At 40.4% G+C, this 15,098-nt stretch overlaps 1 protein-coding gene across 1 annotated transcript in view; it reads right to left on the bottom strand.

Annotated features, from left to right (window-relative positions):
* Positions 1-6,494: 6,494 nt before the first annotated feature.
* abcg8 (ATP-binding cassette, sub-family G (WHITE), member 8) overlaps positions 6,495-15,098 on the bottom strand; it is a 58,895-nt gene continuing 50,291 nt past the window's right edge. The window contains exons 12-13 of the mRNA XM_063055648.1: positions 11,795-11,922; positions 6,495-9,233 (exon numbers count right to left, since the gene is read on the bottom strand). Of these exons, the coding sequence (XP_062911718.1) occupies positions 9,096-9,233; positions 11,795-11,922 (266 nt within the window). The 3' untranslated portion in view covers positions 6,495-9,095. The remainder of the gene's footprint in view (positions 9,234-11,794; positions 11,923-15,098) is intronic.

Below are 15,098 nucleotides of genomic sequence, written 5' to 3'. Positions count from 1 at the left end.
TCATGAGCAACCAATAATTTCTGTCTGAACAAATTGGTGCATACGATGGAAATCTGAACAATAAACTTAAAATAGTGTAAATACTCAGCAGGTTTGGCATTAAACTTCCATCAGAAACTGAAATGTTAACTCTGTTTCTCTTCCTGCAGATGCTGGCTGACCTTCTGGGTTTTTCCAAGCTCTACCTCTCTAAGGGAAGACACTGTCAAGTTGGAGTAGGTGCAGAAGAGATTTCTGAAGATGCTGCTCAGACAATAGGGCCTCAGTTATAGGGAGAGGCTGGTTTTGCTGGATCCTCATTCAGTGGAGTTAAGATAAATAAGAGTTGACATTTTAGAAGTTCATAAATCAACGAGGGGTATGGATAAAGTGGGCAGTCATTTCCCTAGGTTTGCAAGTCCAAAACTACAGAGGGCCCAGATGCAAGAGGAGAGAGATTTAAAAGCAATCTGAGAGGTAACGTCTTTACACAGAGGGTAGTTGAACCTGAAATGAGCTGCCAGAGGAAGTGTTCAATACAAGTATAATATAACATTTAAGAGGCATTTGTTTAGGTTCATGGAGGTTTATGGGCCAAACATGAGCAACTGTGACTAGCAGGGAGGATGCTGCGGTCGGCATGGACCGATGGGCTGAAGGGCCTGCTGCACGCTATATTACTCTATAACCAACTCATACATGATGAAGTTTTGACTTGAAGCCCCAATTTTCAGCCTAAGCAATAATATGTATGCATGTCTCAAAAGTAACATTGAAGACTATAAAAATTGGCTGATATAATTGCAATTTCCTGCAATGACTTTGCACAAGACCTGATAGAAGAAAATTGCTTCCAGTATTTGGGAAATTAGAAGAGGACTGAGGTCAATCACTGGTTTGTATGCATTGTTCTCTGAATTAGATTTTTGAGGTATGGAGAAATTTTGGAACAACAGGAAAGTCTGTAAAGCCACACCATCCTGACGAGAAAATATACCACTTTTCTGAATTCACTGTCACAGGGCTAAAGTCTTAGAACTCTCCTCCTAACGGCATTGTGGGTGCACCCACAGCTCAAAGACTATGGTGTTTCAAGAAGATAGCTCACCACCGTCTTGAAGGCAATTAAGGGCAGACAACTAAATATTAGCTCACCCTAAAAATCCCACGTACCGTGAATGAATAAAAGAAATAACAAAATCATTTGGAAACCCAGAGATTGACCTGACTAACAAAGCAATGAATAGATCCATTGACACGTTTTACCCACCAAAGATATTCCTAAAGATAGCTTGCTTTTGAAATACTGTATATAGTATAAAACATCCGTGGATATTGTTAAGCTCTTTCGGTAGCACGCACAGTTAATGTGATGGCAGTAAAATGCAATTATACTCTGTGTTTTCTGGCAAGTAAAAACAAAGCATCTCTCATTGGCCAAATATATGAACCCAAGTCCTGGTACGTCTCCAAGGGCTTCTGAGTACAAATGTAAATATAAATACCCCATGAAATACCTCAGTAAATGAAATTTGTGGTTCATTTTAAATGGATGCACAAAGCCATAGACCATTGACTGGGTAGAAAATAACAAAATTATTTTAATTTTACTTGACTGGTTCAAACTTTTAAATGACAACATTTTCAATGTGATGTATAGCATGTTTTCAATGAGATTCTGCAAATCTGGATGCACTGAGAATTTTAGACAATACTTTCCTGCCATCTGCTGATGGTTTGGTAGATGGCAGTTATGCCTCCTTTTCAAATGGCAAGTTCCTGGGAAGGATCTAACATGTGATAAGCTTCAGTTGCCTTTAATTCAGCTCACTACACGAAGGTGGAATTAATTTGTGATTTCACTCAGGGATCTTATAAGATAGTGGTCAGTGGAAGAGGTCAGAGTCCGCAGCAGATGTTGAAGCAGAAGTATATAGCTGGACAGAATACGTGGAACATTGATGTTGCATTAACTGATACTGGGATGCTTTGATGAATCCCAACATCCTTTACATTTTGCTGTTTATTTCTTTTTTAGTAAATGAACCAATGTTCCTTCTCACCTCCATTCTAAATGGACAGAATAGGAAGGCAAATGCAGTGTTCGCATTCATTTCAAGGAGGAGTGGAATAAGAAACAAGGATGTAATGTTGAAACTTTATAAAGGCTTGGTGACACTGCACCTGGAGTATTGTGAGCTGCTTTGGGCCCCTTATCTAAGAAAGGATGCACTGACTTTGGAGAGGGTTCAGAGGGGAGATCACAAGAATAATTTTGGAAATAAAAGGGTTACCATATGAGGACCAGTTGATGGCTCAGGGCCTGCACTCACTGGAATTTAGAAGAATGAAGGGGGGTCTCATTGAAACCTATCAAATTTTGAAAGGCCTTGATAGAGTTGATGTGGACAGGTGGAGGAGTCTAGAACCAAAGGACACATCCTCAGAATAGAGAGACGTCCATTTAGAATAGGGATGAGAAGAAATTTCTTTAGCCAGAGACTGGTGAATCTGTGGTATTCATTGCCATAGGCAGCTGTGGAGGCCAAATTTAAGGCAGAGGTTGATAGATTCTTAATTAGTCAGGGTATGAGGGGATATGGGGAGAAGGCAGGAGACTGGGGCTGAAAGGGAAGTTAATCAGACATGGTGAAATAGCAGAGCAGACTAAATGGGCCAAAGGGCCTAATTCTGCTCCTATATTATATGTACTGATGAATTTATTCTTACAGCAAGTTAAAAAAACCTAATCAATAGTGGAAAGTAATTAACATTTCTAGGCCTTTATTCTACTATGTGCAATCTTGTCATGCAATGAATCTTTAATCTAACTGATAGATCTGTACATTCAGGCTGAGATATTCTACCGTTGTAGAGAACCTCAGTCAAAAATAATAAAAACATGCAATCCACTATTGTGCTTATTATTTACAAATACAAGTCAGAAGGAGCATCACATAAGAAGACGAGAGAATTTAATTTTCAGAAAATGCAGAACAACATAAAGGTTCTTGAAATGCCTCCAGTATATCCACTCACTTACTCTCCAAGGGAATGTTGGCTGTTGCTGTGTGAGCATATCTGATGGCTCAGCTCTTATGCAGAGTGGTTCTTGTGAAACAAAATATGCGGAAGAGGAGCTGTCAGAACAGAGGTAGGCCCCATACTGCAGAATACACCCAAGTTGGCAAACATTATTTTTATATTTTAGGGATATAGCATGGAACCAGCAAAATGAGTTGCACCACCCAGTAACCTGCACCAATTTACCCAGAGACTAATCATAGGATAATTTACAATGACCAATTAACCTACCTACCAGTATGTTTTTGGATTGTAGTGGGAAATCAAAGCACCCAAAGGAAACCCATCTGCTCCTGGGAAGGAGTTACAGGTGGCTTCAGAATTGGATTCTGAACTCTGAGGCTTCGAGCAGTAACAGTGTCGCGCTAACAGCCTCGCTACCATGACAACCCCAGTTATGATACACACAGTGGCCTCACTAAGTGTATGTGTGAACATATGTTTAAGAACATTTTTGTCTGTGTGCATTCAGGAAGTTGCCAGGGTCCCATCTTTCCCTGTCATTGCACTGCCTGTGTTGAGAATACAGAGCAGGTCAGAGGGTGAGTGAGTGATATGCCTCCTTCCATCATCTACAAGGCATCTCTCTCCTTGTATGGATGAGCTCGACTCCAACAACATTCAAAATGATGTTTTTCTTAACTCAAACTGTGACTAACCCATTCAGGAGTTCACAACCCAGAGTCCACAGACCCCTTGCTTCATGGTATTAGTCCATGGCATTAAAAGGTTGGGATATGTCTATGAAGGTTCTCAGTCATCCAGATCATTGTGTATCAAGCAGTAGTAATCAAGGCAACTGGACTTACTGTGTTGTCTAGAAGATGTTTCACCGCTCATCCAAGAGGCTTAGAAAGATAAAAACCTACAGCACATTACAGGCTCTTCCATCCACAGTGTTGTGCCGAACATGTACTTACTTTAGAAATTACTTAGCTTTCATAGTGGGTAGTTTCCTGGCTTATAAACTCTGTGAGTTGTTTAAAGGTAATCACATGAGGGTTGTTAAGAGTCGTAGAGGTAATTTCGGGCTGGAACGTCCACTGATCGTTTCCACGGATGCTGCCTGACATGCTGAGTTCCTCCAGCGTGTTGTGAGTGTTGCTTTGACCCCAGCGTCTGCAGATTATTTTGTAATTAGAGGGCCATTAGTCTTATCTGTGCATGAACGGAGGGAATTCTTGCACCCATTTCACACCTGATGGCTTTTTTTGTTCGAGCCTCCCTTGCCCCATAAACACAGAGTGTTGTACATTGTACAGGGTAATTGGTGTGACTGGCAACATTGTTCAGCTCCCTACACATCTGACAACTCCACCTGTAGTCATTTTGTACCATGTATTAAATGTACTGCTGTTATTTTCCTAAACTATTCCCAAAGTACCATCCAAAACCATATCGTCATCTACTTTTAAGATTACGCTTTATTTAATTCCTGCCACAACAACGAATTAAATCATCGGACAGATACTTCATGGGAACATGAACGTCTCTCACACTAGATGATGGGGCAGATACAAGGGCAGCTGACCAAAAGCATGGGCATGGAATTCAGGAGTTGGAGATGTTTGGATGGGAATCAAGAGACCCTTATTAGGAAAAGGCAAGGCCTTCAACCAGGAGGCAATTCATTCAGAAATGATCAAGCCCAGTACTTGTGGAGTGAAAATATTTGAGGGTTGATAACTGCATAAGACTGCAGAGACAGAGAGAGGTGTGTCCACAGAGGGATGTTACAATTATGGTGCACATTTTAAGACTAAGTTGTTTAACAGAAGTCAACATGTCAGCACTTGCAAGGATGATGGGTGGATCTGACATCACAGGCAGCAAAACTTTGGATGCCCTAAAGTTTATGGGCAACGGGAGGTGGAACAAAAGAAATCATCCAGATCATTGTATATCAAGCAAGTAAATCAAGGCATAGTCAAAGTTTGAGCTAAGGAAGGCATAGATAAGAATTCAGCAGCTGGTGGTCAAAGGTAGATGTGAAGTTGGTAAATTGCAAATGTAAGTGCAAAGGAAATAACCATGTTTCTGAGGTTGCTGTCAACAGTTGCTCACTGACGGGTTACATACTGAGTTTGGTATTCCAACACAGATATTTCACAGCAGGTAAACCCATAAATATTTACTTTGTATGTTCCCTCTATTGACATGACTAAGCTAAAAACACCTCCAAAAAGAGAGTTTCCTCCTACAACACAAAGGTTCGTAGACCGCTAGGTCAACTGGCAATGTAAATTCACCCCACCAGGTAGGTGAGTGGTAGAATCTAGAAGTGTTGATAGATTCTAGAAGATAGGTGGACGGCCAGGAGTTTTCAGGAAGTAGAGAGGCTGAAGAAGGACTTAGACAGATTGGGAGAATGGGAAAAGGAATAGCAGATGGAATACAGTGTTGGAAAGTATATAGTCATGCATTTTAGTAGAAGAAATAAAAGATTAAACTATTTTCTGAATGGCGAGCAAATTAAAATATCTGAGGTGCAAAGGGACGGCAGTCCTCGTGCAGGATCCCCTAAAGGTTAATTTGCAGATTGTGTTGGTGGTGAGGAAGGCAAATGAAAAGTTAGCATTCATTTCAGGAGGACTAGAGTCTAAAAGTAAGGATGTAATATTGAGACTTTATAAGCACCGATGAGGCCTCACTTGGAGTATTGTGAACAGTTTTGCATTCCTTATTTAAGAAAGGATGTGCTAACATCAGGGAGGGTTCAAAGGAGGCTCACAAGAATGATTCCCGGACTGAAACTCTTGTCATATGAAAAGCATTTGATGGCTCTGGGCCACGACACACTGGAATTCAGAAGAATGGGAGGTGACGTCACTGAGGTCTATCCAATGTTGAAAGGCCTCAGTAGAGTGGATGTGAAGAGTGTATTTCCTATGGTGGAAGAATCTAAGGTGAGAAGTCACAGACTCAGAATAGAGAGGTGTTCTTTTAGACAGGAGATGAAGAGGAATTTATTTAGCTAGAGAGTGGAGAATCTGTGGAATTTCTTTGCCACAGGCAGCTCTGGAGGCCAAGTCTTTGGGTACATTTAAGGCAGAAGTTGACAGATTCTTAATTAGTCAGGGCATGAAGGGAAATGGGAGAAGGCAAGAGAATGGGGCTGAGAAGGAAATGGATCAGCTATGATAAGATGGCAGGGCAGACTCGATGGGCCAAATGGCCTTTCTGTTCCTATATCTTACGGTCTTATGATTCCAGTAAGATGGTAGTGCACTCGGTATGTAGCAGCCTCTCTGGGTCCAACCAAAGATGTAATTGTTTGTCCTTTACGTCTTTGACACTGCTGGTTATCATCAAGTACTGCAGGTCTGCCCCACAGGCGCATTGATCGACAGTGGTGCAGCTCAGCTTGCTGCGCACCCTGTTCCAGCCACCCAGGGGAAACAGGAATCAGAGGCAGTGTACAATCCAGCATACAGTGCAAACGGTTTGCTTCGATGTTTTATTGTGATTGTTGTACATTGGTAATGTAGACTACAGCAAGTCCTATTTACTGGTCCATTGGAAAAACTGATGGTGGGGGAGCTCAGTTGTGGTACGGACCAGGCCCTCATGCCTTGGACCGCCACTGAGGAAAGAGATGCTGGAGCTGGCTGTGTGCCGCTGGATTCCATACTGGCTTGTGGTCTGGCCCGGCCCATTGGTGCTGCTCTCCAGTGTTCACTTGGTGGAAGACAAGCTGGAATACGTTCATCTGCGGCTGCACTGCACGATATGAGGAACTGCTGTGGGCTTGTTCTTGCAGGAACACGGCTCCAGGCCAACAGCCCATGCCCCATCAATCTACAAGCCATGACACTCAGGGACTTGGGCTATATTATTTCCTTAAATATTATTTTTTATAACTGTATGCTTTTGTGCTATAATAATTATATTGCTCTATGTGTTGTGTGCTTTGTGTGACTGTGGTTCTGTGTTTTGCACTTTGGCCACAGCGGAACACTGTTTTGTTTGGCTGTATTCATGTACTTGACTGAACGACAATTAAACTTGAACTTGAGCTTGAAATGTGAGAAGGATAACATGGGATTGATGTTGGCTTAAATAAATGCTTGATGGCCAATGTGGACTCAATGGGCCGGGATTCCTAGAAATATGACTATATGTACTGAACATGAATCAACTACTTCAGGAAAGAAAGGAGATAAATTGAGAAACATTATCCGTGTCTGGATATTTATTATCTTAAAGAAATCAATATCTTACATTTTTGTCAAACTGCAAATGTCCATATTTCCTAATTGTTAGAAAATCTACAACATCTATGTTTTCCAAAATATACAATTTTTAAATGATTGTGCAAAAAGTAATGTTTCTCCAAGTACAAAAGTTGTTTTAACTACTTTTGCTTTTGTACTGGGAGTAAGCAAAATAAATTATTGATATCTGCAAGCTTTCTGCTTGCAAGAGACACAAAGATGAGAAGGGATGAGTGTAGATCGACGAGGGAGTATGTAATCTTAGTACAAATAGCAATGTGGCATAACCCACAATTTAGGTTTAGATTTGCCGGATGTAATTTATAAAGCTCTTGGTTACTTTGAAGCTGTTTTCAAGAAAAAGTATTTCTATTACAGACTGAAGGCTTTTGACTGTCACTGAAAGTTAAGCCATGCCATGAAGAAAACTATGTAAGGACTCTTTGGGTGTGGCATTTATTATGGGTTAAACTTAGAAACGTAAGAGTCAATGATGAACTGTGTACTGGGGTGATGAACTGTGCCTGCAATGTCTTAAACTAGTTTTGGGCATCCACCCAGCTGCAATCAGAGCAGTTTTACATAATGCAAATCAGTTCTTCATTGATTGAAATCACATCGGCTGAGTGTAATAGATACTGTAGGTGAATGATATCATTACAGACATTTCATCTTTCCTTGATCCTGCTGTTAAATGGTCATATTTTGGAAATGTAAAAAGACAGGATGCTATTTATAGTCCTCCAGGTTTACAGGAGTGTTAATAGGAGCTCTTCATATGCCAGTGGTAAACGTGGATAAAATAATCAATAAAATATAGTTACACAGTTTCTTCAAATTTTTGCTAGTATCATTTAACAAATACTGCATACATTAAAGTATCACTGATTGATTAAGACATAACAGCCAATGCTCTCTGTGCTCTGTTTCCACCTCCCCCTTGGTTTCCACAAGTCACTAATTATTGAAAGCATGGATGTTCTCTGTTTAAGCAGCCATTCTTTAGGTATGATTTTAATCTGTTCAGTTTGGAACCATCCTGATCCCACTGCCAAAGACTTTGATTCAGGGTCTGGGATTGGTGAAAAATAACTGCAGTTCACCAGTAAAACAGGAAGGCTCTCTACTCACACATGGTCATTAATGTTTTGTTGTTCTTTTAGCAGTGACCTACGCAAGGAATCAACTCCAGATTTTATGCCAAGTTCAGGGTACTCTTCTTCCAGGGCCAGAACGGAGGAGGTACTTTCTCAAGCTGCACAAGTTTAAGTCATTCCTGCCTCCATTGTCACTTCCCATCTCTTCCTTTCCACCAGCTTCACAGCGAGTTACTGGCTGTGGCCAGTCAGGGCTGCCCAGTGTCCTGCAAGCTGTCAGCTGGTTCTGTCAGTACCATGGATGGGCAGTGAATGGTGGGAGGCAAAGAAAGTTGAGAGACGAGACAGCCTGGGACAACTTTCTGTTGCTGCAGGCAAGCATCTAAATCAGCCATTCACGCATCTGATCCTCAGACCTCCAATTAGATGTTGGATGATTATATAACAGGGTGAGTTCCAGAATTTGTATCCATATACAGTAAACACACAGAAAGTGTCATTGAGATCCAGTGCAGGGCAGGGCAATTTAACATAATCACTGCAACAGTCCAGGTGATGATCAAATAGTTCTGGCATGATTTCAGGCAATATAAACAAGCAATGCAGCACCAACGGATGTCCAATTTACACCATCCTCAGCTCTCCACTGATCTCTGTCTGGAGGTAGGAAATCACCATCCTTGCAGTGTAGAGCGTTTGACAGAATTGTGCTAATTGCATTTTACCAATCCTGGTTTGATTTCTGCTTGATAAACCTTAATGAAACATAGTAGAGTATCAGGAATCCAATACATATGGCTATTAGGATGATGTAGCACACGTAGAGTGGTTCTGAATTCATGTCCATAGATTCAATTATCTAGAAAATAAAATCAAACACAGAGGAACAAGCTATCAGTTATCGATCAGTCAGCTTCTCAGCTTGCTTTGGTTACACTGTATATTACAACATCAGCTCCATTGGTTACATGTCTTTCTGCAGTGAACTTAAATTCATTCCCTACAACGCAGTTAAGATTTATAGAGCGTATTTACATTCTAACTTCTTCATTAGTTCCTTGTGTGCTTTTCTAACTAAATTGCCTACTAAGCTGGATGATTTCAATCAAATTTACAATTGCTGTGAAACCAAAATATGTTTAAATTCAACATTATCTACTTTTTTATTGAATGTATCTAAACGTAAAATACATGATTATTTTGGCCTCCTATGTGTATGGGTATTGTCAAAAATCCTCTTCCTTGTGCTCTGTTTGTAATCATAGTGCATTCACTTTGTGACAGTTACTTCCAAAGCACAATCTCTCTTTCTATTTGCAACTACAGTGGTGCTAGAAGGTTTGTGAACCCAGTAGAAATTTCTCTTATTTCTGCATAAGTATGATCTAAAATGTGATCACATCTTCATGTAAGTCCTAAAACTCGATAAAGATAACTCAATTAAATGCATAAAATGAAAACCGTTATACTTGTTCATTTATTTGTTGAGGAAAAATGATACAATATTACATGTACTTGTTGAGAAAAGTATGTTGGGTAATGCCTTCTACAAAAGCTATTTGGAGTTAGGTGTTCCAATCAATGAAGTTAGATTGGAGGTGTGGGTTGTAGAGGCCCTATAAAAAAGACACACCAAGTCAGGTTCCTGACTGAGCCTGCTCTTCTCAAGAAAGATCTCTTTATGTGCACCATGCCTCGATCAAAACAACTTTCATAGGACTTCAGAAAATTTGTAGAGATGCATGAAGCTGGAAAAGGCTACAAAAGCATTTCTAAAGACCTGAGTGTTCATCAGTCCACAGTTTGAGAAATTGTCTACAAATGGAGGAAACTCAGTACTGTTGATACTCTCCCTCGGAGTGGGCATCCTGCAAAGATCACACCAAGAGCACAAGATGCAATGCTGAAGGAGGTGAAAAAGTACCCAAGGATAACAGCAAAAGACATGCAGTGACCTCTAGGACTTGCTAAAATATCTGTTAATGTGTCCACTATGAGAAAGACACTGAACAAGAATGGTGTTCATTGAAGGACACCACAGAGGAAACCACTGCTCTCCAAAAAAAACATTGTTGCATGTCTCAACTTTGCAAAAGACCATCTGGGTGTTCTACAACACTTCTGGGGCAATGTTCTGTGGACAGATGAGACAAATGTTGAACATTTTGGCAGGAATGCATATTGCTATGTTTGAAGGAAAATAGGCAGTGCACCAACACCAAAACCTCATCCCAACTGTGAAGTATGGTGGAAAGAGCACTATGGTTTGGGGCTGCTTTGCCGTCTTAGGGCTTGGATAGCTTGCAATTGTTGAGGGAACAATGAATTTAAAATTGTATCAAGACATTTTAGGGAATGTCAGGGTAGCAGTCCATCACCTGAAGTTTAATAGAAGTTGGATAATGCAGCAAGGCAATTTTCCGAAAGACAAGAGTAAATCAACAACAGAATGTGTTTTGGAATGGCCAAGTCAAAGTCCTGACCTTAAATCTATAAAAATTTTGTGGAAGAACCTGAAGCAAGCAGTTCATGCAAGGAAGTCCACCAACATCCCAGAGTTCAATCATCTTTGTAAGGATTAATGGCCTAAAATTCCTCCGAGTCGAGGTGCAGGATTGATTAACAGCTACCGGAAACGTTTGGTTGAAGTTATTGCAGTACAAAGGGTCACAACAGTTACCAAAAGCAAAGGTTCACGTACTTTTCCCAACAAATACTTGTAATATTGGATCATCTTTCTCAATAAGTAAATGAACAAGTATAATGTTTTTTTGTGTTAGTTATTTAATTGGATTCTCCTTATCTAATTTTAGGACTTACGTGTAGATCTGCAGAAATAAGTGAAACTTCCTCTGGGTTCACAAACATTCTAGCACCCCGCTGTATTGCCTACTTGCCAGTTGTTGTTGTTCCTTTTCATGCCTTGCGGCACATCAGACGGCATTTTTGCCATTTCCTTAGCATTTGTCCGTGTCTTATAAGGTCAAGTTGCTAGCTCAACGCTTAACCCAACATGAATAGAAAGTGTGCAAGCAGCTGGCTGGATTCGAACCCGAGACCATTTGCCTCAAAGTCCAGTGCTAATGCTACTACGCCACTGGCCAGCATCTTTTGCAGGTGGTATGCTTAAAAAATGTTTATGTAGTTCTTCAGTATTTGTGTCAAAATGACTTCTGAAGATGACCACCCACAATCTCAATCTGTGTTAAACGTGTCACCAGATCTACTCAGTGAAAGTACTTTCTATCTTCATGCAATGTTTGTTGCACCAAACTGTCCTTTCACGAGCTCCATTAATTCAATAGATTATTGTCTTCGGAATCAAATACAATGGTAAAGAATTCATATGATTACATTCCACATGTTAACTGGAAGTGTTTTGCTTATCTTAAAGTTAACTTCAGTGTAAGTCTCACTTACATCTGTGCCTTTGATTGGAATGGTAATATTTCCTATCATGAAGGAATAATAATGTCCAGTGAACTGAACCTGGATAAGACCTTCAAAGCCCCATCGAAGGAAGGATATCTTGGAGAACCAAGAAGCAACTGCAATGAAGTGCAAAGAAATAATATTAGTTTACAAATAGTCTTTTCCTTGATTTCCACAGCACAAACAATCAGCCTCTGCTTCCAATGCTCCCAACTCATGACCATTTGCAAAGCAAAGGGTAATTTTAACAGGATTTAATTCAATACTGCTTTTCACATCTCTTCGAGTGAAAGAATAAGACAAAATAAGCATATACCTTGTGTGTGAATTATCCTTGAGTTTGTGGAAGTCTGGATTCAATTTTGGACTGAAGATACAGGGGCTCTGTACAAGAAGGGACAGAACCGACTATACTTCCTGAAGATGCTCCAGTCATTCAATGTCTGTAGTACTATGCTGCTGATGTTCTACAATTCAGTGGTGGCCAGCATTCTATTCTACGCTGTACTCTGCTGGGGCAGCGAGGTGAGAGCAGCTGATGCCAAGAAAATCGATAAGCTCATCAGGAAGGTTGGTTCTGTTCTGGGGATGGACCTGGACTCCCTGGTAGTTGTGTCTGAGAGGAGGATGCTGCAGAAGCTACTGAGTATTATGGACAATCCCTCTCACCCCCTCCATGACACACTGGACAAACAGAGGAGCACCTTTAGTAACAGACTGATTCCACTGAGGTGCACCACTGAGTGCCACAGGAGATCCTTTCTCCCTGTGGCTATAAGAACAACTCCTCTTCCTTAAGTACATTAGTTTATGGTTTCATTGCGCATCTGTATTTTGCACTATTTCTTTTTAATACACATTTTATTTTTATTTCATACCTCAATGCTTACATTTTCTATTTTAAAGTATGTATTTCTGACTGAGCAACCTTGCAACAATAATTTCCTTCAGGATAAATAAAGTTTTAACTTATCTTAATTTTGATTTAATATTAAGTATCCAAGAGCAAATGGTCAATCTGTGTCTCAAAAACAATCGTAGAATCAATGAGTAAAACAACTTAAAAATAAGTCCTTGAACTTCATGCAGACCACTAAGAACCATCTATACTGATCCCATTTACTTGAGTCTTAGCCTTCTATGCTTTGACATTTCCATTCCTTAGTACTCCCTAGGGTGCTACCATGCACAGTATCTGTTCTACCCTTACTAATTCTCCCAAACATCATTACCTTGTACATAGCAGGATTACACTCCATCCTCCATTATTCTCTGTGTCTTAGCAAGTGATCAAGATCATACTGTTGCTGAGACTGTCCTCTTCATCATCAACTACATGCCAGTTTTCATATCATCTGTGAACTTACTCATTACTTATTGCTAAATTCATATCTCAAACCATTAACACATATAATAGACAGTAAGAGTCCTGTGCAGATTTCTGTAGTACACCACTGGTCACAAACTTTCAATCACAAAACTAATCCCTGCATAACAACATTCTGCCTCCTATTGTCAAATCAATTTTAGAACCATTCATCCCATTTGATATCACTGGACAACAAAGATTTTGCTTTCTGAATACTTTTGGGCTGCTGATCATGAAAATCACCATGACATTTCCCTATCACGCACCATTTTTTTAAAAAATCACCTATATTTGTAATTTCAATTCATATTTCAAGTCAATTACAATGTTGCCCACAATGTAAGCAGAAAAGTATTCTATCTTGTCTAGGCATGGTGGATGCAGCATGGCAGGACTGGCTTTAGAAAGGCTATAAAAGCAACACACACACACACACTCGTCACCCTATGCACTGTGTTAACATGCATATCGGTTTGCAATCACGTTGATGCGTGTGCTGTACAGGTGCAGCATACTGTATGTACTCATAATAATAAAGTAATTGTATTTTCAGGTGTATCTGTGATAGCAAAATGTCTCACCAATGTTGCAACAGCCACAATTCTATTTGTTATATTTGTGGCGAATATACGCTTCATATCAAAGACAGAGCATGACTCCTCTTATTAAGAAAGCCCACAAGCTCGACTTTGGGTGTAAAATTGACAACCAAGACAAAGAATGGGCAACATGCGCTGTCAATCTTAGAGCTTGGCTCAGGAGTCAATGCAGTTCACTGTCCCAATGATATGGTGAGAGCAGAAGGATTATGTGACAGACTGCTACATCTGTCTGACCAGCAAATCTGATTTCTCTGCTAAAAATAAGAAATCCATTGAATACCCCAATCTCCCTTCAGCCATGAGACCTTTGCCACATGACAACAGTCTTCCTGGAGTGAAGCCACCATTGACATGGAGTCTAGAGGAGGCAGACAAAGATGCTATGATGCACAAGCCAGGAATAGAAAATGACACTGATACTGATACAGATTTTGAACCCTTTATGTTTAGTGAGCCTCATCTGATAACTCATTAAATGACCTGGTCAAAGACTTGGGTTTGTCAAAGGCAAAAGAACATAAGAACATAAGAAATAGGAGCAGGAGTAGGCCATCCGGCCCATCGAGCCTGCCCCATCATTCAATAAGATCATGGCTGATCTGTCCGTAAACTCAGCTCCATCTACCTGCCTTTTCCCCATATCCCTTAATTCCCTTACTATGTAAAAATCTATCTATCTCTATCTTAAATATATTTAGTAAAGAAGTCTCAACTGCTTCCCTGGGCAGAGAATTCCACAGATTTTCCACTCTCTGGGAAAAACAGTTTCTCCTCACCTTCATCCTAAATCTTCTCCCCTGAATCTTGAGGCAATGTCCCCTGGTTCTAGTCTTACTTACCAATGGAAACAACTTTCCTACTTTTATCTATCCCTTTCAAAATTTTGTATGTTTCTGTAAGATCCCCTCTCATTCTTCTGAATTCCAGAGAGTATAGTACCAGGTGACTCAATCTCTCCTCATAGGTTAACCCCTTCATCCCTGGAATCAATCTGATGAACCTCCTCTGCAGTGCCTCCGAAGCCAGTGTATCCTTCCTCAAGTATGGAGACCAGAACTGCACACAGTGCTCCAGGTGTGGCCTCACCAGTACCCTGTATAGTTGCAGCATGACTTCCCTGCTCTTGAATTCAATCCCTCTAGCAATGAAGGCCAACATTCCATTTGCCTTCTTAATAACCAGAATTAAGAAGAATTACTCAGTTCAAGACCGCAAGGGTGGAATCAACTGTCACCAGGCACAAAAATTCCCATGAAGGATTTCAATATTTTAGACAAATGTTTCCCAAAATAACTGATGCCAAGATTAAGGATGGCATTTT

Source organism: Mobula hypostoma, chromosome 8, assembly GCF_963921235.1.
Source record: "Mobula hypostoma chromosome 8, sMobHyp1.1, whole genome shotgun sequence".
Classification (NCBI taxonomy): Eukaryota; Metazoa; Chordata; class Chondrichthyes; order Myliobatiformes; family Myliobatidae; genus Mobula; species Mobula hypostoma.
Note: the sequence above shows the minus strand (reverse complement) of the source record. Positions and strands in the feature narration are given on the sequence as shown.